At 38.1% G+C, this 13,582-nt stretch overlaps 1 protein-coding gene and 1 long non-coding RNA gene across 3 annotated transcripts; one reads left to right on the top strand and one right to left on the bottom strand.

The window, feature by feature from the left end:
* Positions 1-350: 350 nt before the first annotated feature.
* LOC121744078 lies at positions 351-3,269 on the bottom strand. Its single transcript, XR_006038471.1, has 8 exons — positions 2,423-3,269; positions 2,287-2,348; positions 2,071-2,199; positions 1,829-1,882; positions 1,610-1,760; positions 1,374-1,525; positions 1,072-1,170; positions 351-935 (listed from the first exon to the last, which is right to left on the bottom strand). It is a non-coding gene; the product is annotated as an uncharacterized LOC121744078 (long non-coding RNA).
* A 665-nt stretch (positions 3,270-3,934) lies between these two features.
* LOC121743071 (DDT domain-containing protein PTM-like) lies at positions 3,935-11,859 on the top strand. Of its 2 annotated transcripts, XM_042136255.1 has the most exons (11): positions 3,936-4,103; positions 4,380-5,233; positions 5,649-6,329; positions 6,502-6,803; positions 6,909-7,699; positions 7,871-8,153; positions 8,300-8,424; positions 8,531-8,979; positions 9,066-9,094; positions 9,917-10,429; positions 10,542-11,859. In XM_042136255.1, exons 2-11 carry the CDS (start codon positions 4,416-4,418, stop codon positions 11,483-11,485), a joined length of 4,935 nt encoding a protein of 1,644 aa, XP_041992189.1. In that variant the 5' UTR covers positions 3,936-4,103; positions 4,380-4,415; the 3' UTR covers positions 11,486-11,859. The 2 variants fall into 2 exon arrangements, with proteins under 2 accessions (XP_041992188.1, XP_041992189.1); XM_042136254.1 differs by having other exon boundaries at positions 3,935-4,103; positions 6,502-7,699.
* Positions 11,860-13,582: the final 1,723 nt, after the last annotated feature.

Below are 13,582 nucleotides of genomic sequence, written 5' to 3'. Positions count from 1 at the left end.
TTTTCAAAATGACAAGGGCGTGTAAGGTGTAATATGTTGATTAAGTTGATTTTTTTCATCGCTTTGCGGTTTTTACTCAATTTAATCCCGGCATTTCTTGATTTTTTTCATATATAAGGACAAGTATCATGCAACAATAATGTCAGAGTCCATAAAGATTATTAAATAAATCTTAGTAACATCCTAAAATTTTGACAGTCTTCATTAGTCTTATGTAATTGGGCTTACCATTTTATATTTTTCATAAGAAAGAATGTTGCAAGAAAATAACAGATATCAAAAACATGTTTTCACTTTTAGTGATGTTTCTTGCATAGAACAAAAATATGAAGATTTATACAATCCACAAACTCAACTAAGCACACGCTGGTGCACATATTCATACAACTCATTAACTTACAAGGAGTACTCTACCATCTCCGTTCAAGACAAATAATATGTGGGGGAAATTACTCCACCATATAACACTATTAAAAACGAATGTTATAACAACATATTTTTACGTCTCCTGCTCCATCGGATAATGGAAAGTCACCTGTTCTGTGCTGATGAATCTTCACTATGGGAGCTCCTTGTTGAAAGCAGTGATTGTTCATCAGAAAGCATTCGCCATTTTTGTAATAACTCCTCCTAAACCTAACTCTACATGCTTCAACTTCCCATTAACTTCCAATGAATCCCCAATATCGTTTAAGGGAACTTGATATCGCTTGGAGTAATATTCCTCAACGAACCAGAATTCAGTCGGGAAATCTGCAGGAGAGGCTCCTTGGTATTTTGATACTGTTAGATGCACCAGTCAAAAGCCTCATCTAAGTTAAGAGAATTTTTAGTTCCTCTATTTGTGCAGTTCGCACTTCTTGGTCAGTTAGAGCACCAGATATCATTATCTGCTTCCTAGCCTGTACTGCTTCAATTCTCTCCTCAACGGTATCCTGCCACATGATGATCGTTATATTAGCATAACTTGGCCGGCAACAAAAACCAGCTTCAAGACTTTCAGATATCATGATTATGTCTGAAACGCATACTTAGAGATCCCCATCAATAACAAATTGCGCAGTAAAATACCTTCACAATAAACCTTTTGATTACAACTTTATTAGTTTGTCCAATGCGATGAATCCGCATGACTGCTTGTTCTTCAACTGCTGGATTCCACCATGGATCCTATATAAAGTTAAATATAGGCAAGCAAATATATAATATCCTTATCTCAATAATAACTAAGTAGATTCCTCACCTAGCTTTAAATGCAAATAAACACAATATTGCAACAGATCTTACAGCTTATACCATAAATAAAACCAACTGGAAATTAAAATCCAACTACGTAACTGGTAGTATACTGAACACATTGCAACTAAACATACCTGTCAGCAAGCTGATAAGCATCCCAACATGGGTGCATGGTTGTTGTAGCCTCATCCACACAGTGCCCCATCCCAAGGTGGATCATCCAACTGAGAGCTTGCTTCTGGTAAGGGCGAACTTCACATAGTAGGGTACTGGGAGGCTCCATTTCCTAAAATATAGTATTAAACTAAATTATGCAAAGCTTAAGGAGAGCACGATAAAGAAATTACAAAGATAATTCACAATGCCTTACCTCTAACTCAGATCTGTCAGTCACACCTACAATATTGTCAAGGTCATTCTCAGAAACTGATTCTTCATTTTCACCATTATTTTCATATCCAGAAAGAAGCACTCTTGAACTTATTTATATGTGAAAAACTTAGAGGCAAAAAAGAGCTGTCCTGTTCAATTGAAACTAACACTATAAATACTTACTTCGTCATATATAAGTATCCAGTAGAGTTAGTACCTCAGAGTTCAAAGGCCTCTTCCTTGTATACAGATCTCCAGGAGTAAATTCTGCCTAAAACAAAGATACTGCTAAGATTCCAGCAGGAGCAGACAAATACACATTCGTAGGAAAAATACAAAGTCACAAACCACTTGTTCGGTCCTTCCTAGGGAAAACTTCATAGATTTCATTAGATTATTCAAATTTATAAACAAAAAAGTAAATAAAACTGTCATTCATACGAGGGTGAGAAAGTTCACCTTCTTGAAAGGAATAAGCCCCAACAATTTAAACAGAGTCGGAAGGGGGTGAAGAATTGACTCCTCAGCAAAATTACTGGCTGCCTTGAGTGACATCTGTTGGCACTTTTGGAACATCCGAACATGGAACTGTTTGCATAAATGCTAGGCCACAATTAAAGAAAGTTGAGTAATTACTTCTCAGTGTAATTGAATAGCAGTGAGCAATAAGCTTACAGTTTCGATAGTTCATAGAAATTGTGATTTGGATTCAAATTCCTTTTACAACACCAGCGTACCTAATGGATAAAACAACAGATTCCATGATTCCCAGCAAAGGAGGAGAAGACTTGCAACACCCCTTAACACATACCTTCTTATCTCTTACAAGGGGTAAAAGATATCGGCCCCGTTCATTTGGAATACGACCAATCTGCACCATTTAATCAATATATTGTGTCGAGCAACAAGCAAAATGGCTGCGTATCAATGTTATCATCAAGATAGCTATTGAACCTTCCATTTATTAATGCTAGATAGACATAAGATATTTCCAAATTTTAGCAAATCTACTGTCAAGCATATCTTAGTCACCAGATAAAGATGAAGCTTTACAATACCTCTCCATAGGCGCTGATAGAAAACCTATTAATCTCAGAGCACGTAGCCACCTGGCTGAGTTGCCCACCACCAATCTTCCCAGGTGAGGATGTTATCCATTTTTTCTAAGTAGGGAAAGTAAAATTCACCTCATTGCCAGGCTTCAAGGTTCTCCCTTTACAAGTGGACAGCCCATTAACCTCACCGCTTCCAACAAACCACCACTCACTCCCCGTTTCTTCTGAATTTCCACTATCAGTACAACCATTCCCGGAAAACTGATTACTCCAAGCTCTTTAAATTCAGTTCGATCTCGTAGCAGAATCAGGATCCTATAGCCGACTAACTCTGCTTTACGGTAGACTCGTCAACAATCGGAGGCTCCGCATTAAGCCTGCTATTGGAGGGATCGGGCTTATTGGGAAATTCAGGCTTCCTAAAGCTCCTTGGCGTGTCGAAGATGATATTGATCGAGGCAGTTGGGTCATTTTTGCGAAGTGGAGAGCTCAAATTATGTCATGTTGGAAAATTTGCCGCAGACGATCGACCACAATGGAGATGATTTCTTCGGTGGCCTTGTTTCCCATTACTACCGCCAGCAATTGAACAGAAAATGAAGATATTAAACATGTAATTGGATCTCAGGTGGTTGTGCAAGTGATTAGAAGTAGGGATTGAACCGCGCAAAGAAAGATCTGTGGTTTAAATTCAAGAAATTTATAAACCCTAGAATATCATTGCATTGGCGCGAAACATAACGGAAACATGTTCCCGCCAGAATATTCTTAAGTAACCGCCCCAGTTGATAATTCCATCCATGAGTCAACTCGTTAACTCGCTATATAGTAAACTTTTTGTTGTTATTTCCAAAGTATAATCTTGCATTGAGTAACATTTATTAAAGAAAAAATTGAACCGTTTTGTCCACTCACAAATTTGCACCAAATTTTTTGTCAATTATAATATTTTTTTATATTAATACTTGATGCACTAATTTTATTTAATTAGGTGGAGAAAGAGTTAAAACTTTTAAGGACACGGCTAACTAACGAGAAATAACAATTATTTTTATTTAAACTGAATAACTCAAATATTTATATGATAAATCTGATGACCCCACCGATCCACATTAGATTTTGATTAAGCATATCATAAGCGTAATAATAATATTATTATCCTATCTTTAAATCAACTTATGAGAAATTCCTACTTTTTAAATCATTATTATTAGATGAAAAAATGCATAGGAAGAAAACAATTGTAGGCCAATATTGACCCGGAGTGCAGCCCGAGTTAATGTCACACGCGACTCACAAAGAGGAGTGTGGCGGCGAACTCTTGGTTTAGGGCTTTACTCTCTCTCTCTCGGAATATCTGTTGAGGCTATTTTACCATTGCAATCCCCCACGATTTCATCACGCCGCAAACTTCATCACTTGTATCTCTGAGAAAAGGTAATTACAATATAATTCATTGTTTATGGCGGATGACGGAAACCTGTGTCAACTCCTCGGCCATAGTTTATACTTATTGAATGCTTATTTAGTGCATTGCTTCTTTTTTTCTAGAGGAAAACCTAAAACAGTTAAAACAAAGGTGCAGTAGTTTTTTTGCTTGAACTGCCAATGCGATCAGATGTATTGAGATTTACTGTCGTTTCGGATTTGAAAAGATGTGTTCAGGAGAATGCCTGGCATATAGATTTCATTGATGAGCTTTTTCTATTTTAGGTTTTGATCCAGGGGTTGAGTTACCATTAGTGTATAATGGAGACGGTGGTGGTTGAGCCGGAGAGTCACCGAGGGAGAAAACGGAAGGTAAATAACGTGCAAACTGCGGCGCAAGGCATCGGTAGCAGAAAGAAGGTGATGCATACTAGGTCATTCGAATTGGTTGGAAGATATGTGCTGAATGAGTTCAAGGGGAGTGGGGTTCTTCTAGGAAGGATTATGGATTATGATTCAGGTTTGTACAGGATAAACTACGAGGGTGATCTTTGTGAGGATTTGAACAGCAGAAAAGTCAAATCACTTCTGGTGGAAGAAGGCGATTTAACTGATGAATGGCCTAAGAGAAAGGAAATGCTGAACCAACTTTTGTCAAGTAAAGATGTGAACTCGAACACAGCAACTGCTACCTATGCACGAGAGCTGGAAAAAGCAAATCCCATTGATTCATCATCATTGAGTGGAATGACCAATTCTTGTAGTGCTGATGACGGGATTGTCAATGTTCAGAGTGATGAGGTTGGTGCTGATTCTTCGAGTGGTTCATGTGGGGGTGCTCTAGGGGAGGAGACTAAACGGCCACTTTTTCTACCACCAGATCTGCCTCCTTCGTCTGGTCATATTGGCGTTCCGGAAGAGTGCGTCTCATGTCTTCTTTCTGTCTATAGTTTCTTGCGTTCATTCAGTGTGCGGCTGTTTCTGTACCCTTTTGCATTGGATGATTTTGTGGGGGCACTCAATTGCTCTGTTGCAAACACTTTGTTGGACTCAGTTCATGTTGCTCTTATGTGTTTCCTAAAGCGCCAACTTGAGAAGATCCACGCAGATGGTTCTGGGTTTGCATCAAAAGTTCTAAGGTACTTATTGAACATTTGCTATTTAGCTCTATTCCTGAGAGCTCGAAATTTTGATTTTTAATTCTAGTTAAGTTCAAACTCTATTTTTGGAAGAATTTATACTCTTTTGACATTTGTACTGAATTAATCATGCTGCCTAGTGGTTTTCTTCGGCTGGTTTATTATTTTTGGAGTATTTTTCTTATTATGTGACTAACAATTCAGCTTCTTTTATCTTGAATTAGTTATGCATTATTGACACCACCTGTTAGGCTGGTTACACCTTCTATGTTGATGTTCATGCGATTATTGTTTCACTTTATTAAACTGAAGATGGTCATGTCTATGTATTCTCTGTGCAAGCCCCTTCACGTTGTTGCTGCAACATTCAATTCACTTTGTGATCAATCTAGTTTTGTTGTTGTTGTACATTTAGGTCCCTGGATTGGAGCTTGCTTGATACATTAACTTGGCCAATTTACTTGGTCAATTATCTGATTGCAATGGGCCATAAAAATGGAGATGACTGGAAAGAGTTATATGCACATTGCCTGGAGAGAGATTATTATACTTTATCTGCCGGTAAGAAGTTGATCACTTTGCAGATTTTATGCGATGATGTTCTGGATACTGAAGAGCTCAGAGCGGAAATGGACATGCGTGAGGTATCAGAAATTGGAAAGGAAATAGATACAAGCACAGTGTTGGGCGCATGTGAACCTGCAAGAATTCTTTCTGGAGACTCCAAAACTTCCAACTGCATGGACATAGAAGCTGCACAAAGAGTTGAAAACCATCAGACAAAAAAATCTCATGACAATCTCCATACAGAGTCTCTAGTTGGTGGAGCAGTTGAGGACGGTAATGGTGATGAATGCCGCCTTTGTGGTATGGATGGAGTATTAGTTTGTTGCGATGGGTGCCCAATGGCTTACCATTCAAGATGCTTAGGATTGAACAAGATGCCTGTTTCCAATGTATCATGGTACTGTCCTGAGTGTAAAGTCAGTGAAAAGGACCCCAAAATTCTGAGGAGGACAACATTGAGGGGAGGGGAAGTTTTTGGTGTTGATCCAACCGGACTAGTCTTTGTCGCTTCTTGTGACCATTTACTTGTGTATGCATCTAATTTCATGCTGTGTTATTGCTTACATTTCAAGCTCTCTATTATTTCCTTTTGCAGTAGATATCCATTTGAGTTCTCTATTATTACCTTTATTTGTGTTCTCTCTTTTTTCTGTTTAATAGTATTAATATTACTTAAATTTTCCTTTCTGTAAAATTTTCAGAATGAAGACCTCAGTTGATTCTGGAACTAGTCCAAGATACTATATTAGACACCATATTCCTGGAGTCCTTAATGTTCTTAATGCGAATCCAGATTTTGCTACTGCCTATTCAGAAATATGCCAAGGGATAATGCAATATTGGGATTTATCTGCAGATACCATACCATCATCCAACAGGAAATCTGGAATTGGTTTAGAATTACAGAATGAGGGAAGTGGCCCATGCATTGCACAATTAGTTGATATGCTGGACAAAGTCCCTGAAACGACTGAGGTTCAAAATCATGCAACTTGTGTCACTGGTAATTCTGCTGAAATGGCTGGTTCTTGTCTTAGAAACTGTGTTCAACAACCTGTTTCAAGTGAGAGTTCTTTTGATAATGTGACTAAATCCGGCTGTCATGCAGGTCCTGTAAGACAACAGTGTGAAATCTTGAAAACAATGGTGGACGAACCTGCTTCGTCTAGTAGTTTAATTGGTAGGCCTGCCAGTCCTCATGAATCAAGCCAACAAAGCAACTCTAATACGACAGAGGCTGTTTCCACAAGAAGTAGCAATATTAGTGCTCTAAGTGATGCTCCCTCAGAAGCCAACCGATCGCTTGTTAGCCAGAAACTTGATAATAAAATAGGATCTACTTGTGGTAGTCCAGCCCGTTGGTGCTTATACAAGGGCTCTTCCTTCAAAAAAACTGGTTACATAAATCACTATTTGCATGGAGATTTCTCTGCATCTGCAGCTGCTAACTTGGCCATTCTTTCACATGAAGAAAGTCAAGTTTCAGAGTCTCAACAAGCTGTTAGCATCAGCTATGCAGATCAGGTAAAGGCTTTCTCTATAGCAGCTATGGGATTTTCCTGGCCCAATGTGGACAACAAACTTGCAGAAGTCCCTCGGGAAAGATGTAGCTGGTGCTTTTCTTGTAAGGCTTCTGTAACAAGCAAGAGAGAGTGCTTGCTGAATGCAGCTGCTTCAAATGCCACCAGAGGGGTGATGAAGGTACTTGCTGGCGTTCGGCCTGTAAAGAATGGTCGGGACGAGAGACTTGCTGGCATCGCAGCATATATTATGTTTATGGAGGAGAGCTTAAGTGGACTACTTGTCGGTCCCTTCCTTAATGACACTTTCAGGAAACAATGGCGCAGACAACTTGAACAGGCCGCCAATTGTTCCGAAATGAAGATCCTTTTGCTTGAAGTAAGCATTTATCCATTTTGTATATGTCTGTGTACCGTACCTTAGGATATTTTAAATTTCATTGCACACCCTTCCTGCACTATTTGATTGCCATTTTTTTTATTTTCCATGTTTTTTTGTTTGTTTCAAACCTTTATGCTTCTAGTTGAATAATCATGTATATCATCACAGCTTGAGGAGAATATGCGCTCCATTGCCTTTTCTGGAGATTGGATGAAACTTGTCGATTGTTTTTCTACTCAATCCTCCACTTCTGAGATTGCAACTGGATCAACTCAGAAATGTAGGCCAGGCAGGCGGGGCAAGAAACGACCTGATATGGTTGAAGCTGTAGCGGACGGTTTCATGAATAAACCAACTAAGTTCACCTGGTGGCGAGGAGGTATAATGTCGAAGCTTATGTTCCAAAGAGGGGTTCTTCCAAGCTCATTTATCAAAAAGCCAGCCCGTCAAGGTAACATTTGTAGGCCACCTCTACATAGTTAATGAAGAGTCTAATGCTTATAGTCCTCTTTGTTTGATGAATGCTGGGATGTTTTTTCTCTATCCGATAATATTTCAGATCCAAAATAGGTCACTAATATATTACAAGTAAAGCAGGTGGTAAAAAGAAGATACCCGGTGTACGATATGTTGAAGGAAATGAAATCCCCAGAATTAGCAGGCAGCTCTTCTGGCGTTCCGCAGTAGAAATAAGTAGGAGTGTGGCACATCTTGCACTTCAGGTACCGTTAGATTCTTATAGTGGAATTTGTATGCTTGTCGTACTTTGGTACTTTATGATAATGTTTTCTCTCAGTAGTTAACTACTTTGTGATACACTTGTCTCAGGTGAGATACTTTAATCTATATGTGAGATGGGGTGATCTTGGTCGTCCAGAGCAAATGCCTGGTGATGGAAAAGGCTCAGAGGCAGAATCATCCGCTTTTAGAAATGCTGTTATCCATGCTAAGAAGATAGTGGGACATGAAGTTAGGTACTGTGTTGGATTTGGTTGTAGGAAACACCTGCCGGTGCGTGTTATGAAAAATATAGTGCAAACAGAGAAAATCCTGGAAAGTGGGAAGGAAAGATACTGGTTCTCTGAGACCTTCATCCCCTTGTATTTAATTAGAGAATATGAACGAAAAGCAGAGAAAGCCAAGTCTGTGAATGTGCTGTCCAAACTGCAGAAAAGACAGTTGAAGGTTTCCCGTGAAAATATATTCTCTGCTCTCTTATTGGAGATGGGTAACACAGGGAAGAATTGTTGTTCGTGTCATCAAGATGTCTCCTATAGGTACTTTGATTTTTTCATGTTTTCTCGTCTTATATCTTTTCTCTGTCCTTATGTTAACTAGTCTGGTTTCGATGTTTGACATTCAGGAGTGCTGTGAAGTGCCATGCATGTCAAGGTATTTTTCAATAACTGATGTTCTCTTTTATAAATTTCCTTCTTTGTGGGTTGTTATTTATGATGATACAACATATAACTTTTACTACCTGAAGAAACGAATATTGGTGCACTTAAAGGTTGAAAAAAGAGAGATGATTACCAATTTACCACAAAGCAAAGCTATTTTACTACCTATCTGTTAAATCTGACGTACTAATAACAAATTGCTCCATAGCGATTCAGATTCGGAATGAAGTTCTTTATTAGTTGATAGTTTCTTCCTCTTTCTTCATTATCTACACTTAAAACACATATCCCAATGTGTAAATATTTCTTTATAATAATAATAATAATTATTATTATTATTTACTCTCTCCGTATTAAAAAAATAGAAGCATTTGAAACAACACCGGTTTTAATGCACAATTGGTAAAGTGAGTGAGAAAATTGGTAAAGTAAGAGAGATGAAAAGAAAAATGAGTAAAGTAAGATAGAGGAAAAGAAAAAGTAGTGAAAGTAGAGTTAGTGGATTGTGGGTCCATGTCCTAAAATAGAAAGATTCTAACGTTAATATTTTTAAGGAACGGCCTAAAATGGAAATAGTTGCTATTTTTGAAAAACTGAGGGAGTATTATTATTACTATTACTTTTACAGTTGTGAATGAGAACTCTTCTGATACACAAATTATGTGAGCTTCAATGATACTGATACAAATGGTATCATAATCATATAATTAGATCATTTTCTCTATGCCCTCCAGAAGTTTCTTGTTACAAAAATGTGGTCTTATTGTTTGTGGTCACTCATGAAAACCTCAATTACCCCTCCTTCGTTTGCCAGGATTATGTCATCAGCAATGTGCCACCACTCGGACAGTAAATAAAAGTGAGGATACTGACTTTGTAGTTATCTGCAAGCAATGCTGTGAAACTCAGGCGGCTACTCCAGCTGATAGTAGCTGTGGATCTGCCACAAGTCCTTTGCTCCCTCAAGTACCAGACGTCTCTAAGCCAGCTATTCCTAAGGATGTAAACTCAGTCTGCGATAAAGAATCATTGATAAATAATCCTACAGTTACAACGACAAATGCTATTCCTAAGGTTGTAAACTCAGTATCCCATAAAGGATCATTGATAAATCGTCCTGCAGTAACAAAGACAAAGACAAATGCAAGATCAAATTGGGGTCTCATATGGAGGAAGAAGTTTTCTGAAGATACTGGCTTCGACTTCAGATCAAGAAACATTCTTCTGAGTGGTAACACAGATAGGGAACTGATGAAACCTGTTTGCCGTCTTTGTGATCAGCCATATGCTGGTGATGCAATGTATATTTGCTGTGAATCATGCAAAAGTAAGAGAATATTTAAAATCTTCATTTCAGATCAGTGTTATCAGTCCTTTTTGAAATTTTCTTTTATTGCTCCTAAATTATTATTAATGTTTTGGCGTTGTGCCCATGGCAGATTGGTTACACGCTGATGCTTTAGAGCTTGACGAGTCAAAGATTTTTTCTGTTGTGGGATATAAGTGCTGCAAATGCCGAAGGATCAAATCTCCTGTGTGTCCTTACTCAAATCTACCAAAAAAGACTGTATTGAAGGGGAAAATAGAGAACCAACAAGGTTCCAAGCTGAAGATTCCTGCAATGGCCTTTAACCGTGATATGATCCTAGCGCATCTTGAAGATGTTCCAACAGCTTCCAAATTACTCCAAAAGCCAAAAGCCATCATTGCACCAGCACTAGCAACAAATAATCCTCTTCTCGCTTCTCTTGATAAAGTCAAGCAATGCACTGAGGGGGAGTCAGAACTGAATAGTGGATGGAAAAATGCAAATGCATCTGATCCTGAGCCTAGAAAGTTGTCAGTCAGGAGACATGATAATCGAGAAATGGATGTCCAATGTCAGGAAGGTGCCTGCCCGTTTGAAGCATCTTTGCCTTTAGAAGAAAATGGTGTTAATTCCACACTGGAGATGCTCATAAGGAGAAGTACAAGACAAGAGACCAAATTAGCAACCAAATCTTTCAGGGATGAAGAAGTAACAAAATCTACAGAGGCAAATCCTTTAACCCCAGTGCAGGATTCGTTATCCCTGCAGCAGTTTGCTTCTCAAGATTTCTTTGATCTTGAAACCAATGTTGGTGGCCATGTGAATAGCAAGGAGCCCTCTACAGTTCCCAAAAATGGAATAACTGAAGCATTCCATGACCAGGAAAAGCTATTTGCGTCTGCAGAAACATCTAAACAGATGGTGCCTTGTAAGCTGTGTTCAAGAAACGAACCACATATAGATCTTTCTTGCGAGATTTGTGGTATAAATATTCATAAAACTTGCTCACCCTGGTATGAATCATCCTCCGATGAGGATGACTGGAGGTGTGGCAGTTGTCGTGACTGGAGCTAGCAGCAGTTTGGATGATGAAACCGTATTCTTGATCAATGTTGCCAATTTATTGGGAGAAAATGACAATGGAGACTGCACTACGCCACTGATTTTTCTTCAAAATTGATGGATAAAGCAGGGTTTTTAACCTTTTACAGGTAACTAATGCAATTGTACATTGTAGTTGCCCATTTTTGTCATCAAATATACACATACAACCATCTCTTGATTTAGATTGATAATTGAGAAGGCCTCGTCGGCTGCATTTTTGCGTCTTCTTTATTGTTTTCACTATACTTGTAATCTAACATTTGGAATGTTATATTCAGTACTATGCAAATCTTGAAAATTTTTCTTTAACTCTTGTATTTCAAGTTTGTGCTATTTTCAGTTTATTATGATGCAATGAATAGCTATCACACTCAGTTGTAGACTTATGGTGTTCAAATCATACAGAAATTTCCGCTGACTCCGTTTGGTACATATAATTGAAATTGTACTGGAATTCAAATTCACTGAAATTGAATTGGAAGGAATTGAATTCTAATTCAATTTCAAATCCTATGTTTGGTAAAATGAAGTAATTGATATGGAATTGAATTTGAAGAATTTGTGCACACACACTATACACAAAATACACACTCACACACACTTTACACAAAATACACATACTATACACTAGGGCTGGCAAATCGTGCGGATTGGGTCGTTATCGGGTCAACCTGATAATGACCCAACCCAATAAGGTCTAACCTGAACCCGACCTGTTAAGGAAACTGTAAATCCGAACACGAACCCGACCTGCTACCTTCAAATCCGAACACGACCCGCACCCGACACGAACCCGTTATCGACACGATATAATATGGGTTGACACGACACAATAACAACCCAAACCTGATATTACACGATTAAAACCTAATATTACACGATTAAACCTTAATTTTTAACCTAATTTACACAATTAAAATTCATTTTATACTATTTAAACCTAATTTATAAGAAATTAAAAAATTAAAGTAATATATATTTTTTAAAATAATAATAAAAATAATAATATTATTTCTTAATGGGTTACCCGTATCCGACCCGCATCCGACCCGAACCCAACCCGAAATTATCAGGTTCTTAATGGGTCAACCCGATAAGGACACGGATCCAATAAGACTTGACCTCAACCCAATAATTTCGTGCGGATTCGTGTCAGATTATCGTGTCGTGTCGAAAATTGTCAGCCCTACTATACACAGACACATAGGACACTCACTTCACACTCTACCCACGCTATACACCAAACGAGCACGATACATACATTACAAACACAATATACGCACAATACACACACTGCACACACCATACACACTATATGCACTATACACACACAGTATACACACACACTGCACACACTACACACATTATACACAAATTACACACACTGCACACAATATACACACGCTATACACAAAATACACATTGTGCACACACTATAAAAAAATACACTCCACACATTGCACACACTACATATGACATACACAAAATAAACACTACGTACACTATACACAAAACACACAAACTACACACACTACACACAAACTACACACACTACACAAATTTGACACAATACACATATTGCACACACTATTCACAAACTGAAATTTCAAATTTGGTTCAGTTTAAACATTTTGAAAATTAAACTTTTCGATGAGGTTCAATTCGGATCGAAAAAAAATCTAAAAACTGAAATTTTTTTTCCAAAAATCTGGTACTTGAAATGTGTGTAGTGTGTGTGAAGTGCGTGTAGTGTGTGTGAAATGTGTGTAGTGTGTGAAATGCGTGAAATTTGTGTAGTGCGTGTAGTGGGTGAAATTCGTGAAATTTGTGTAGTGTGCGAAGTGTATATAGTGTGTGAAATTTGTTTAGTGTGTAGTGTGTGAAATGCATGAAATTTGTGTAGTGTGTGTGAAATGTACGTAGTGTGTGAAATGTGTGCGGTGTGTGTAATTTAATAAATATTTGGAATTCCACTACTTTTGATATGAAATTCAAATTGTGCCAAATCCAAGAATTTTTATGATACCATACCAAACACTGGATTTGGAATTGAAGACCCCAATTCCA

Source organism: Salvia splendens, chromosome 8, assembly GCF_004379255.2.
Source record: "Salvia splendens isolate huo1 chromosome 8, SspV2, whole genome shotgun sequence".
NCBI classification, from domain to species: domain Eukaryota; kingdom Viridiplantae; phylum Streptophyta; class Magnoliopsida; order Lamiales; family Lamiaceae; genus Salvia; species Salvia splendens.
This window is presented reverse-complemented; position numbering and strand designations above follow the sequence as displayed.

What these genes read in the sequence shown, in the direction of transcription:
- LOC121743071 (XM_042136254.1), top strand. Translation starts at nt 4,416, where the DNA reads ATGGAGACGGTGGTGGTTGAGCCGGAGAGTCACCGAGGGAGAAAACGG. An exon ending in TGGCACATCTTGCACTTCAG is followed by an intron (nt 8,425 to 8,530) that starts GTACCGTTAGAT and finishes CACTTGTCTCAG; the next exon opens with GTGAGATACTTTAATCTATA. An exon ending in TTGCTGTGAATCATGCAAAA is followed by an intron (nt 10,430 to 10,541) that starts GTAAGAGAATAT and finishes TGCCCATGGCAG; the next exon opens with ATTGGTTACACGCTGATGCT.